Raw genomic sequence first — 11,231 nt, 5'->3', positions numbered from 1 at the left:
AAATTACATATTATTCATTAGACATTTTTTGTTTATAACTTTTTAATAAATAATGACCGCCGGCTAAAACCTTCACAACATTATTCAGAGTGATGATCTTGATAACATATGTGATGATTATTGAAATCGTGATCCGTATAAGTAAATAATTACCCTTTGCACTACCCGATATTACGACGAGGACGTGGCAAATAGAATCTCATTTGTTTTTTACATTTTTTAATTTCTTTTGTACATTTTAGTTTTTTATAATATTTTTGTATAGTATTTTTATTTTTTTATATTTTTTAAAGGTTTTTTTATAGATTAAAAAAATTTTAAGAGCCCCTCTCCAACATAAGTATTATTATGAAGATACTTAAATGTATACTTTTCGTGCTTTAGGACCTGCAATTGCCACCTTCATTGTGGCCATTTGAAGAAAATAACGACGCCCTAGATAATCGCTCCAGAAATCACATTTTTTCGCTGGACCAGTCTATAAGAAGAGCATTATCTAAACATTACTTCGATATGCCTATAAGAACTAATGTTAGAGTAAATGAAGAAATTATTTATCCTTCTACGACCACAACAGAATCTAATAAACTCAACGAAGATTCACCTAAAATTACTTATATTTTTGCGAACAGAAAAGAATCTGTCGATTCTATAAAAAGTAAGTATATAATATTAACAGAAAAATGCATTAAAAAAGATTATATAATAATTTAACTTATACAAGATGTTTCTGATATAAATGTTATAAGGTATTTTTTCCAAAACTTCATCATACATAAAAATATTTTAGGCAAAATTGATAGAAATTTGAGAGAGAAAAAAGATATATTATATAATTTTGATAAAATTATTTTTCAAGACTATGTAGAGATCAATTTAATTTTTTTAAATGAGACTACACTAATTTCTTTTATATAAATCGATTCCCATATGCAATATTTGGCATAAAAAATTATAGATAAAACTTATAAGATGATCAAAAATTAAATAATTTACGAAGTGTCATATATTTTAATTCAATATATAATTATACATAAATTATAAAATCTTGTAAAATATCATTTTTCGATTATCTTGCTTCAATATTTTTATACATAAAATAATAAAAGAAATTAATTAGTGTAAAGAAAATAGTTATTTGTAAGAAAAAAATATAAATTTGCAACAAGTAATTACATATTTTTTCGTTAAAAACAACGATGTGTTTTTTTATATATTACGATTGAGTCTCTTATTATTTTGTGTCTAAGCATTAAAGCAAGATACTCGCAAAATGAATATTTTATAAGATATATTATAGCTTGTGTAAAATGATGTAAAATTAAAGTATAAAATATCTTACAAATTATTCAATTTTTGGCTTACATTCTTATAACTTTTTTAACGCTAAATATTGCGAAAACCCGATAAAAAAATTAGAGTTTATCTTCACATTTAAAAAATAATCTTACAATTAAAATTCAAGATTTTCCACTTTTTTTTCTTCAAAATTTTATCTAAAACATTTTTTGTACGATGTCAAATTTCAAAGGAAACACTTTGTAATATTTCATGCGAAATATATTTATTTAAGGAATTTGAAATTTGGCTCAAATAATTCTATTCCATTCTATTTCTATTTAATTTTTTATTTAAGGAATTAAAGATTTCTTTCAATAACAAGGAAAAATTTGTTTTATCATATGTTTTAATCAATAAAATCATGAGAAGTATTCATTATTTTTTAACTTAAAAGTTTTTAATTTATTTGTATAACAAGGTGATGCCTTGAGCGTTCCTGGGGTGCCTAATTTAGTAACACGCAATTCTGTACGCCAGTTATATTGGGAATCCGTACAAATTAATCACTCAGAAATAATTTTGTATCGACTGGAAGGGCGTATCATTGACGACAATTATGACAAGCAGTGGAATTTATATTACAATGGAACGAATAATTATTGGATTATTCCTGGGGACATGAATCAAAAGTATCAATTTCGAGTACAAGCTAAAAATGGTTTCGGTTGGAGATCGGCTTGGAGTCAATTAATTGTGATCAATTTAACACAATCCACCGAAACATTGACTGCAGCATATTTAACAATATTATTAGGCATCATCTCGATTGCTATTATTATAATATTGATGTGCTTTATCATTCATAATTATTTTTTATATTGTGAGTATACTTAGTATAAAGCTTGAATTTTTATAAGGCATATACATATACATGTCACAAATAGACGAGCAGAAATTACATGATATCATTATATCTTCATTGAAAAATAAATACACTATTTTTATACAAAATATATTTTCGATAATGCATTATGTGAAGTTGTTTTTATTACTAGCGATATGGAAATACTATAGACCGGTTCGTGGCGCTAGGAGCTAGGGAGCTAGAGATTTTCCGATGAGCAGAGGGGGAGAACGCAGTCGTTGATAGCGTTTTTTTTTGTATTACAAGAAAAAAAGAAGCCTTTTTTTTGTATTACAAGAGAAAAAGAATATATCACCTAGTTTATTATATAACTATGTTTCTTGATTCTAAAATAATAATACCTCACAAATGGTAGCAGAGAGTGGTTGAAAAGAGTTATTAGAGTTATGTATTAAAGTGTTGAGAGAAAACAGGGTTGGGAAGTAACGCGTTACTTGTAACGTTGTTACCGTTACAGTTACTTTTTTCGGTAACTGTAACGGTAACGACGTTACAAATCTCGTTAGTAACGAAAACTGTAACTTTGTTACATTTTTCGGTAACGAGTAACAAATTTAACAGTTACATTTATCACTTTTTGCAAATTTACTCGGTGTAATTTTCATTCAAAGAAGAGTGTGGAATGCAAAATTACATGTACGTAAACGCGTCATTGGACAGATGTGAAAAAAAAAGTTTAATGAAGATGTTCAGTGTCGGTGGATCTGTATTAACGCCACAAAGAGGGCAGCTAAATGATGACACAGTTGAACAACAAATTCTTTTAAAAATTAATAAAGAATTTCGACAAAATTTAGTAACGTTTTCATTTATTTTAAAATAAACCCTGTGATATTTAATAAACTTATATTTAAAAAATGTAACAAAAATTGTAACGACGCGTTATTTTTAAGTAACAATAACGATAACGAGTTACTTTTGAAAATTGGTAACGAGTAACGGTAATGAGTTATTTTTTAGAAAAAAGAACGGTAACGGTAACGAGTTATTTTTAAAAAGTAACTTTCCCAACCCTGAGAGAAAATAGAGTTATTGAAAATAAAGACTGATAGAAAAGTACAAATAAAAATAAAGGTTATGGCGGAGAGTTGGAATCTAACAAGCATAGAACCACTCGATGACACGAATTATTTTTTGTGGAGCGAGAAAATCGAAGGAATTTTGAGATCAAAAAAACTATGAAAGGTAATAAATGTAAAGCCACCTGAAAAACCTAAAGAGGAAGATGAAGATTATAGGAACAAATATAAGGCATGGAATGAATGGGACGATGATAATTATGCAGCGAGAACAATAATGATAAATACTATCAGTAAGGCATAGTTGTTAAAATACAGCAGAGAAAAGAGTGCAGATAAACTGTGATCATTGATTAAGCATGATATGGCGAGAGACTGAACAATTAAGGGCGAAATCTTTAAGTAAACTGTCGACTATAGAATTATTATCGAATGAAGACAAACGAGAGTATAGATGCTTTTTTAAAGAATAGAGCTGAAGCATTAAGAAATCAATGTGTACAATTAGGAAGAAGAATAGAAGATTATGAATTAAAAATGTACATTTTGAGAGGACTAAGAATTGAATTTGAGCAAAATATACGAATATTTGAAATGCAGAAAGATTTGACAAGTAATGATATTCGATATGCATTAAAACAAGAAGAGATATGAAGAGAAAAAAGAAAGGAAGAAAAAATATCAAGAGGTTATAAAAATGTTAGAAGAACAAGAGAGAAATTGAAAAGTGACATTCTTTGTTATAACTGTGGTATCAAAGGTCATACGTTACATGAGTGTTACAACAAGCAAAAATGCTTTAACTGCCAAGGATTTAATCATATCGCAGCCGATTGTAAGGAACCGAAAAGGAATTCGGCATCACGAGAAAGAGGATTTAGTAGAGGATTTAGAGGTTTTCAAGGAAATTCTCGAGGAAGAGGAGCTGGACGAGGTCGTGGACGAAATGAATCTACATCAAAAATTAATGATGAAGCAGTGTCTGTAAATGAATTATCTATCATAATATATTATGAATAAATGAAGAATCACATGTAAGTACAGTACTAGCTGTTAAAGAGAATAAATGTATAGTAAAAAAGATAGTAAAAACTGCGTTTGGTTATTAGACTCGGGTGCAACGAGTCATATGGCATATGACAATAAATTGTTTGACAGCATGGAAGAAAAAGAGAGGGAAAGTCTTCGTTTAGCAGATAAAAATGGAAGAAATTTGAACTCTGAAGGCATTGGAGAAATACTGGCGAAACAATTAACGTGTAAAAATAGAGCGCGGCTAACTAATGTATTATATATTCCAGATATTAATGCAAATTTATTATCAGTGGCGAAAATCACAGATAATGGATTTAATGTTAACTTTGATAAATATGAAGCTATTGTATATGATAATCAAAAAATAATAATGAAAGCTGAGCGTGAAGGAAATGCCTACTATGTGAAATCATTAACAAAGAATGAGACTGCAGCAACATCACAAAAGATAAATATATGGCACAGAAGATTGGGGACATGCGAGTAAGAAGATTGTCAAGGATATGAAGAAAGAACATCTTGTCATAGGAATAAAGGAATCTACTGAAGAAAAGAAACAAAGTGAATCATGCGTTGAAGGAAAAATGCGCAGAAAGAATCATCCCAGATTGGAATGCAGGAAGACGAATAATAAAATGGATTTGTGGCATGTAGATTTGATTGGTCCTATAAAACCACAGTCACGTGGAGGAAAAAAATATATATTGACAGTAATTGATGATTATCTGCGAGTTATTTTTGTAGAATTATTAGAAAAAAAAGAGTGATACAACGGAACATCTGAAGAAACTAATCAAACGCTGAGAGCCTGCCCGGAGGATTGGGGCCTGATCGGAACGATGCTCGGTAACCGGGAGCAGCAGCTCAGGCAGAGCAGGATATCGTTCGGGGTCCCTGGAAGTCCGCAATGGTCGTCGAGCCCCTTGCTGATTGTCGGGACGACAATCTTGAAGAGGAGGGGCAGTGTGTTACGGCCCTGCCGTTGTCCGGATCCCGTCGGCAGGAAGATTGTATATTGAAAGAAAATCAGACTGGATTAAAATTAAAATCTATCTGTTCGGACAATAGAGGTGATTTTACAGGAAATTATTTGAAAAATTGGTTAAGCAAAAAAGGAATAAAACATGAACTAAGTCCGGCAAGAACACCACAATGCAACGGAGTAGTGGAACGAGCGAATAAATCTATAATAGAAATGACAAGAACGATGATGTCAGATTCGAAATTGCCACTGGATTTCTGGGCTGAAGCAGTGTGTACAGCAACACATGTAAAAAATAGAATCAAATCAACAGTACATACGAAAGGAAGAGTCCATACGAAATGTGGAATCAAAGAAAACCTAATATAAAATATATGAGAGTATTTGGATGTACAGCATATTTATTGGACAAAGGATGCACTAAGAAGAAATTTGAATCGAAGACATTGAAAGGAGTGTTTGTGGGCTATTCTACAAATAATATGTATCGAGTATATATCCCGGAGACAGGCAAAATTAGAAGTGATTGCGATGTTAAATTTGACGAAAATAGAATGGGAAATGAATTATTAAACGAACATGACAACCAAACAGTTAACAAAAATTTGGAATTAATCATCGTGGGATTAAATTTAAAAAATAATGAAAGAGAAGAGTCAGATGAAGAAGAAGCAAATGAAGAAGAAAGAAGAACTGAAACAGAAATCAGTGAATATGAAGATGCTGTGTTAGAAGAATCTGACAAGGATGACATGAAAAATGAAAATAATAGTGAGGAATTGCAAAGACAACATGAAGAAATACGAAATAGAGGAAGACCAAAAGGAACAACCAGAGAAGCAATAGAATTGCGAAGACAAATACAACAACAAGAAGATGAACAACGATGTAGAGAACAGAATTTAAGAAGATCTAAAAGGATAAAAGATCAACAAGCAGCGATGTTATCTAATGATGAAGAAATACCGAAAAATGTAAAAGAAGCACTAGAATCTAACGACTCAGAAGATTGGAGACAGGCTATGGATGAGAAGCTGGCATCAATAAAGAAACATGATGTATGGGACATAGTACCGCGCCGAAAGACAAGAAAGTGATAAAGAATAAATGGATATTCAACATAAAAGAAAACCCGAAACAGCGAAGATATAAAGCACGATTAGTAGCGCTAGGATGTGGACAACGCCCAGGACTGGACTATGAGGAAATATTTGCACCGATCGTGAGAATTGAAACGATTAGATTGTTATTTAGCATAAGTGCACAAATAGGAAGGAAGATAAAGATATATGATGTAGAGACTGCTTTTCTACATGGAAAACTTAAAGAAGAAATTTTTATGGATTTACCGGAAGGATATATTGTAAAAATAATAAAAATCAAGTATGCAAGTTGAAGAAGAGTATATATAGCTTAAAATAAGCAGGAAGATGTTGGAATGAATATTTAACAGGAACATTGATTAAAACTGGCTTACAATAATCTAAGGAAGATCCATGTTTATTTTATGTCATAAATGGAAACAATTTTTTATTTTGTGGAATACACGTAGATAATATGTCATTAGTATCTAGTAATGATTTTTTTGTGGAATTTTATATGAAGAAAATTAAAAAACAATTAAATATAAAAGATCTTGGAACAGCAAAGACAGTTTTAGGCATGCAATTAGATCAACAAGAAGGAAGGACATATGTACATCAGAAGAACTACATTGAAAAATTATTAAAGCTATATGGAATGGAAGATTGTAATCCAGTAGGATCACCAATTGATACTAATCAAAAGTTAGAGGAATGTGAAGGAAGTAATAAATGTGATGCTAAATTATATCAAGAACTACTTGGAAGATTGATGTATCTGAGTGTGCATACAAGACCCGATTTATCATTTCCATTGAGCTGTCTGTCACAATTTAATAATGAACCAAAAATAATGCATATGGTAGCGCTGAAACGAATTCTGCGATATCTGAAGGGAACGATCGAGTATTGCCTAGAGTTTAGAAAAAGGAGTACTTTCACCGGAATTGAATGTGAAACTGATGCATCGTGGGATAGTACAAGGGATGCTAAATCATTTACTCGATTGTTAATATATTGAAATGGAGACTTGATTCATCGGAAAAGCAAAAAACAATCAGTGGTTGCATTATCTTCAACAGAAAGCGAATTAGAAGCAATGGTAGAAGGACTAAAAGAAGTAATATGGAAGAAGAAATTAATGAAAAAGATTGGATTATCAAGCGAAGTAAAAATAGAAATGAGATGCGACAATTTGAATGCAGTTAAATTAGCAAATGGAGGCAACTTTAAGACAAAGTCCAAGATGCTTAATAGAAAATGTCATTACATACAAGAAGAAGTTAAAAGAGAAGATATAAAAGTGAAACATGTATCACATGAAATGATGATTGCAGATTGTTTAACAAAACCTTACCTGGACCCAATATTGAAAAACATCAAAAAATTTATGTATTACAAGTCAATAAAAACAAGGGGGCTGAATGTGGAGTTGTTTTTATTACTAGCGATATGGAGATACTGTAGATGACCGGTTCGTGGCGCTAGGAGCTAGGGAGCTAGAGAGTTTCCGATGAGCAGAGGTCGCGCTGGGAGAACGAGTCGCAGTCGTTGATACGAGCCTTTTTTTGTATTACAAGAGAAAAAGAATATATCACCTAGTTTATTATACAGGGTGTCCGTCAATTTTCGACCTTAACGAAATAAGGAAATAGATTGGCTCAAATTAAGAAGAAATAACCTGCATTGTTTTGGGATTGTCGCAGTAATTAACGAAAAATTAAATAAAGAAGATCGGCCAATCTGCGTGAGTAGAAGCGCGCGGCGACGAGAATCGTCCCATTGTAATCCAATACTACGAGCGCGGCGAAGCGATGGGCGGGTCACTCTCCGAGATATGATGGTGGTTTGCGATATATCGCAATATCGCGCCGAAAAATGACCCGTCCTTTTAATAGCGAGAAAATGATGCGCTATCATTTCCACATCATCTTGCGGTAGATAGCATGGTGCGCTTTTTTATAGTGGTTTCCCCCATAGGCCTATTCCACTCTTAATTTGAAAATTATTCAAAATGCCATTACTATACGCTGAATATATCGTAAATGTAAAAAATTAATGGTGACAGTACCTTTACAAAAATTGCTCCGTGATTGAAAATCCCTCGATAAAATGTATTGCACACATTGATAATGATACGATGATAAAATGAATCCTTCAAGAATCCTTTCTTCATCTCGTACACGAAGGCGCACTGCTGGACCGTTATCCCGATATTATGCACGACACCGAGTTTCACATAATTATTGCACAACACGTAAAATTGTACGGCCACTTGGTTTTCGTGCACGCCCGGGAAATGATTCCATGTAAATTGCGGCCGCATGATAAGTATTTTCTCCCGCTAGTCGGTATGCCATCGTGCGTGCGAGCATATGTACGTGAGATACTGGAAATGAAGGAAATGAAGAAAATGAAGGAAAACGAAAAATGTCACAATTCTGATATTCGATCATCATTTCTCAGGATTAACCGATTTTGTTCAAACAAGTCGCAATCGAAAACATATATTCATTTTATAATAAAAGTGTCGTTAGATTTTTGATTACGGCTTTAGTTTATTAAATATCTTAAACCGAAAGTTTACTTGACGCGCAATTCCGGATAAGGTACTTGGTAGCGCCGCGTCGAGAGCAGTGACTCTCAACTCAATTCTTGGAACTCAATGCTTGGACTTGTTTTTTATGTACTTGGTGTTATGTACTTTTTGTTATATATTGGTATTATGTACTTTTTGTTATAATTTACTGAAAATAGTAATTTATTTATATAAAACTAAACAAATAAATTTACTAAAAATTGAAAAATATTTTATAATACATATTATTATATAATTAAATTTTATAACAGCGTATCGTCAACGCAGAAGTAATAATGAACAACTTTTGTCTTCAATAATGACCGATATAGAATTGGATATTCTATATAATATACCTTATCGAAACACTGAAATCGATCCTATGTTACGTTATAATCCGGATGAATGTGTGATAACTAAAATCACACGTAAACAAATTACATTTACAAAACGTATTGGTAGCGGCAAATTCGGAAGGGTAAAAATTAATTTTTTCAAGCAATGTTTCAAATTAATTTCTGGGTCAACAAAACAGATATGTATTTTCTAATCAAGATATAAATTACACAAATTTTTATAAAAGATTATAAGTAATATAAAATTTAGATGAGACAACAAACATGCACTTTATTATATATTTTTCGTTGAATTATTTAATATAAAGTAAAATATAATATTACTTGACATTACACTATACATTTTCTAATGAAGTACGCATGTAAATTTGTGTGAAATATTTCGCAGGTGTTTCAAGGAAATGTGAAGAACTTAGAAAGATCGGGCACAGAGATATCCGTTGCAATAAAAACGCTTCGGAAAGATGCTTCTTCCAATGAGAAAAAGGAATTTTTAAAAGAAGCCAAGCTTATGAGTCACTTTCGACATAAACATATATTAAGATTGTTGGCCATTTGTGAAGATGGGGGTTCTCCATTACTAGTGTTGGAATTGATGGAAACTGATCTGTTAAAATATTTGAGAGAATGTTGAAATTTGCAACCGTCAGATTCGCATGCTCTGCGTTTACAGGATTTGTTCGCCATGTGCGAAGATGTTGCGCGAGGTTGTTGTTACTTGGAGGAATTGCGTTTCGTACATAGAGATCTAGCGTGTCGCAATTGTTTAGTATCTTCGAGAAATAGTGAGAATCGTATCATCAAAATTGGAGATTTTGGACTAGCTAGAGATATCTACGAGGATAATTATTATCGCATGGTAAATACAATTATTAAAAAAAGTTAATGATTAAAAAATGAATTTGTAAAAAAATTCTTTGCATTTTTTTATCATAATAGTATCGTGCATTGTTTCTTCAAGTAATATGAAATATAAATAGTTTTTATTTATATATATAGCAAGAGATAAATGAATGTTTTTCATTTTGCACATATTGTAAAAATGAATAATTTGAACCAGAAGAAATTTTTGTTAAAATCATGTTTTAGGAAGAAGGTTTGCTTCCTGTTCGTTGGATAGCACCCGAATCTTTGATAATCAATATATTTACTTCTCAAAGCGATGTTTGGTCTTTTGGTGTTTTAATGTGGGAAATTACATCGTTGGGCGAGCAACCTTATATTGGCAAGACTAATGAAGGAGTGATAAATTATGTACGCGTTGGAGGCAGATTGCCGATGCCTCTTAATTGTCCGTCAGCATTGTACCAGTTGATGCTACGTTGCTGGAGTGCAGCGGATGCTAGACCAAGTTTCAAATTTTGTTTGAAAAATATTATAGCATTAAGAACGAACATGGAAGATGCCTTACTGAGTCCAGTCGATACTATTTAGCCGACATAAGTATTAAATTTATCTTTTTTTCCGATCGATTCGATAAATCTTAATGTAGGAAAAATATATAGATGTTGCAAAATATTTTAAATGTCTCTTCTTTTATATAAAATATAAAGAATTCGTATATACCATTCTAATATAGCCATTATTTATATATTTTTATTATATTTTTCATATCAGCATAATATTTTTAAGCTTAAAACTTTATATAACACAATGTACTAAATTATAAAATTTAATATAATTACAAAATGATATTATTATTAATAAGTAGGTTGTATGCACACAGTCTTTTAGTTTTTAATCGTATCCAATCACTATGCATTTCTATTCAATATATTTTCTTCGAGTTTTTGTATTATTATATGGTTTATTGTATTTCTTTGTGTTAACATCATAAAGATCACTTGTCATGTTTACTCCTTTCTATGGAGTTCTTTGGAATATTTAAATCACTCACGTTTAAGATATATTCAAATCATTGTAATTGCCTTTTATCTGTTTTCTCGATTACTGATTATTTTTTCTTTCATTTT

At 31.3% G+C, this 11,231-nt stretch overlaps 1 protein-coding gene across 1 annotated transcript; it reads left to right on the top strand.

Annotated features, from left to right (window-relative positions):
- Positions 1-9,922: 9,922 nt before the first annotated feature.
- Positions 9,923-10,692, top strand: LOC112639602 (proto-oncogene tyrosine-protein kinase ROS-like). The gene is made up of 2 exons (XM_025414158.1): positions 9,923-10,117; positions 10,348-10,692. Exons 1-2 carry the CDS (start codon positions 9,944-9,946, stop codon positions 10,690-10,692), a joined length of 519 nt encoding a protein of 172 aa, XP_025269943.1. The 5' UTR covers positions 9,923-9,943.
- The last annotated feature ends 539 nt before the right edge of the window (positions 10,693-11,231 follow it).

The sequence above is a fragment of the Camponotus floridanus genome, unplaced genomic scaffold (genome assembly GCF_003227725.1).
Source record: "Camponotus floridanus strain SB8 unplaced genomic scaffold, Cflo_v7.5 scaffold79, whole genome shotgun sequence".
In the NCBI taxonomy this organism is placed as follows: domain Eukaryota; kingdom Metazoa; phylum Arthropoda; class Insecta; order Hymenoptera; family Formicidae; genus Camponotus; species Camponotus floridanus.
The sequence above is the reverse complement of the archived record's forward strand: the minus strand, read 5'-3'. Positions and strand labels throughout refer to the sequence as shown.

Bases quoted from the DNA above. Each gene is read 5' to 3' on its own strand.
- LOC112639602 (XM_025414158.1), top strand. From the start codon at position 9,944: ATGTGCGAAGATGTTGCGCGAGGTTGTTGTTACTTGGAGGAATTGCGT. The intron at 10,118-10,347 runs GTAAATACAATT...ATCATGTTTTAG, and splicing joins AGGATAATTATTATCGCATG to GAAGAAGGTTTGCTTCCTGT.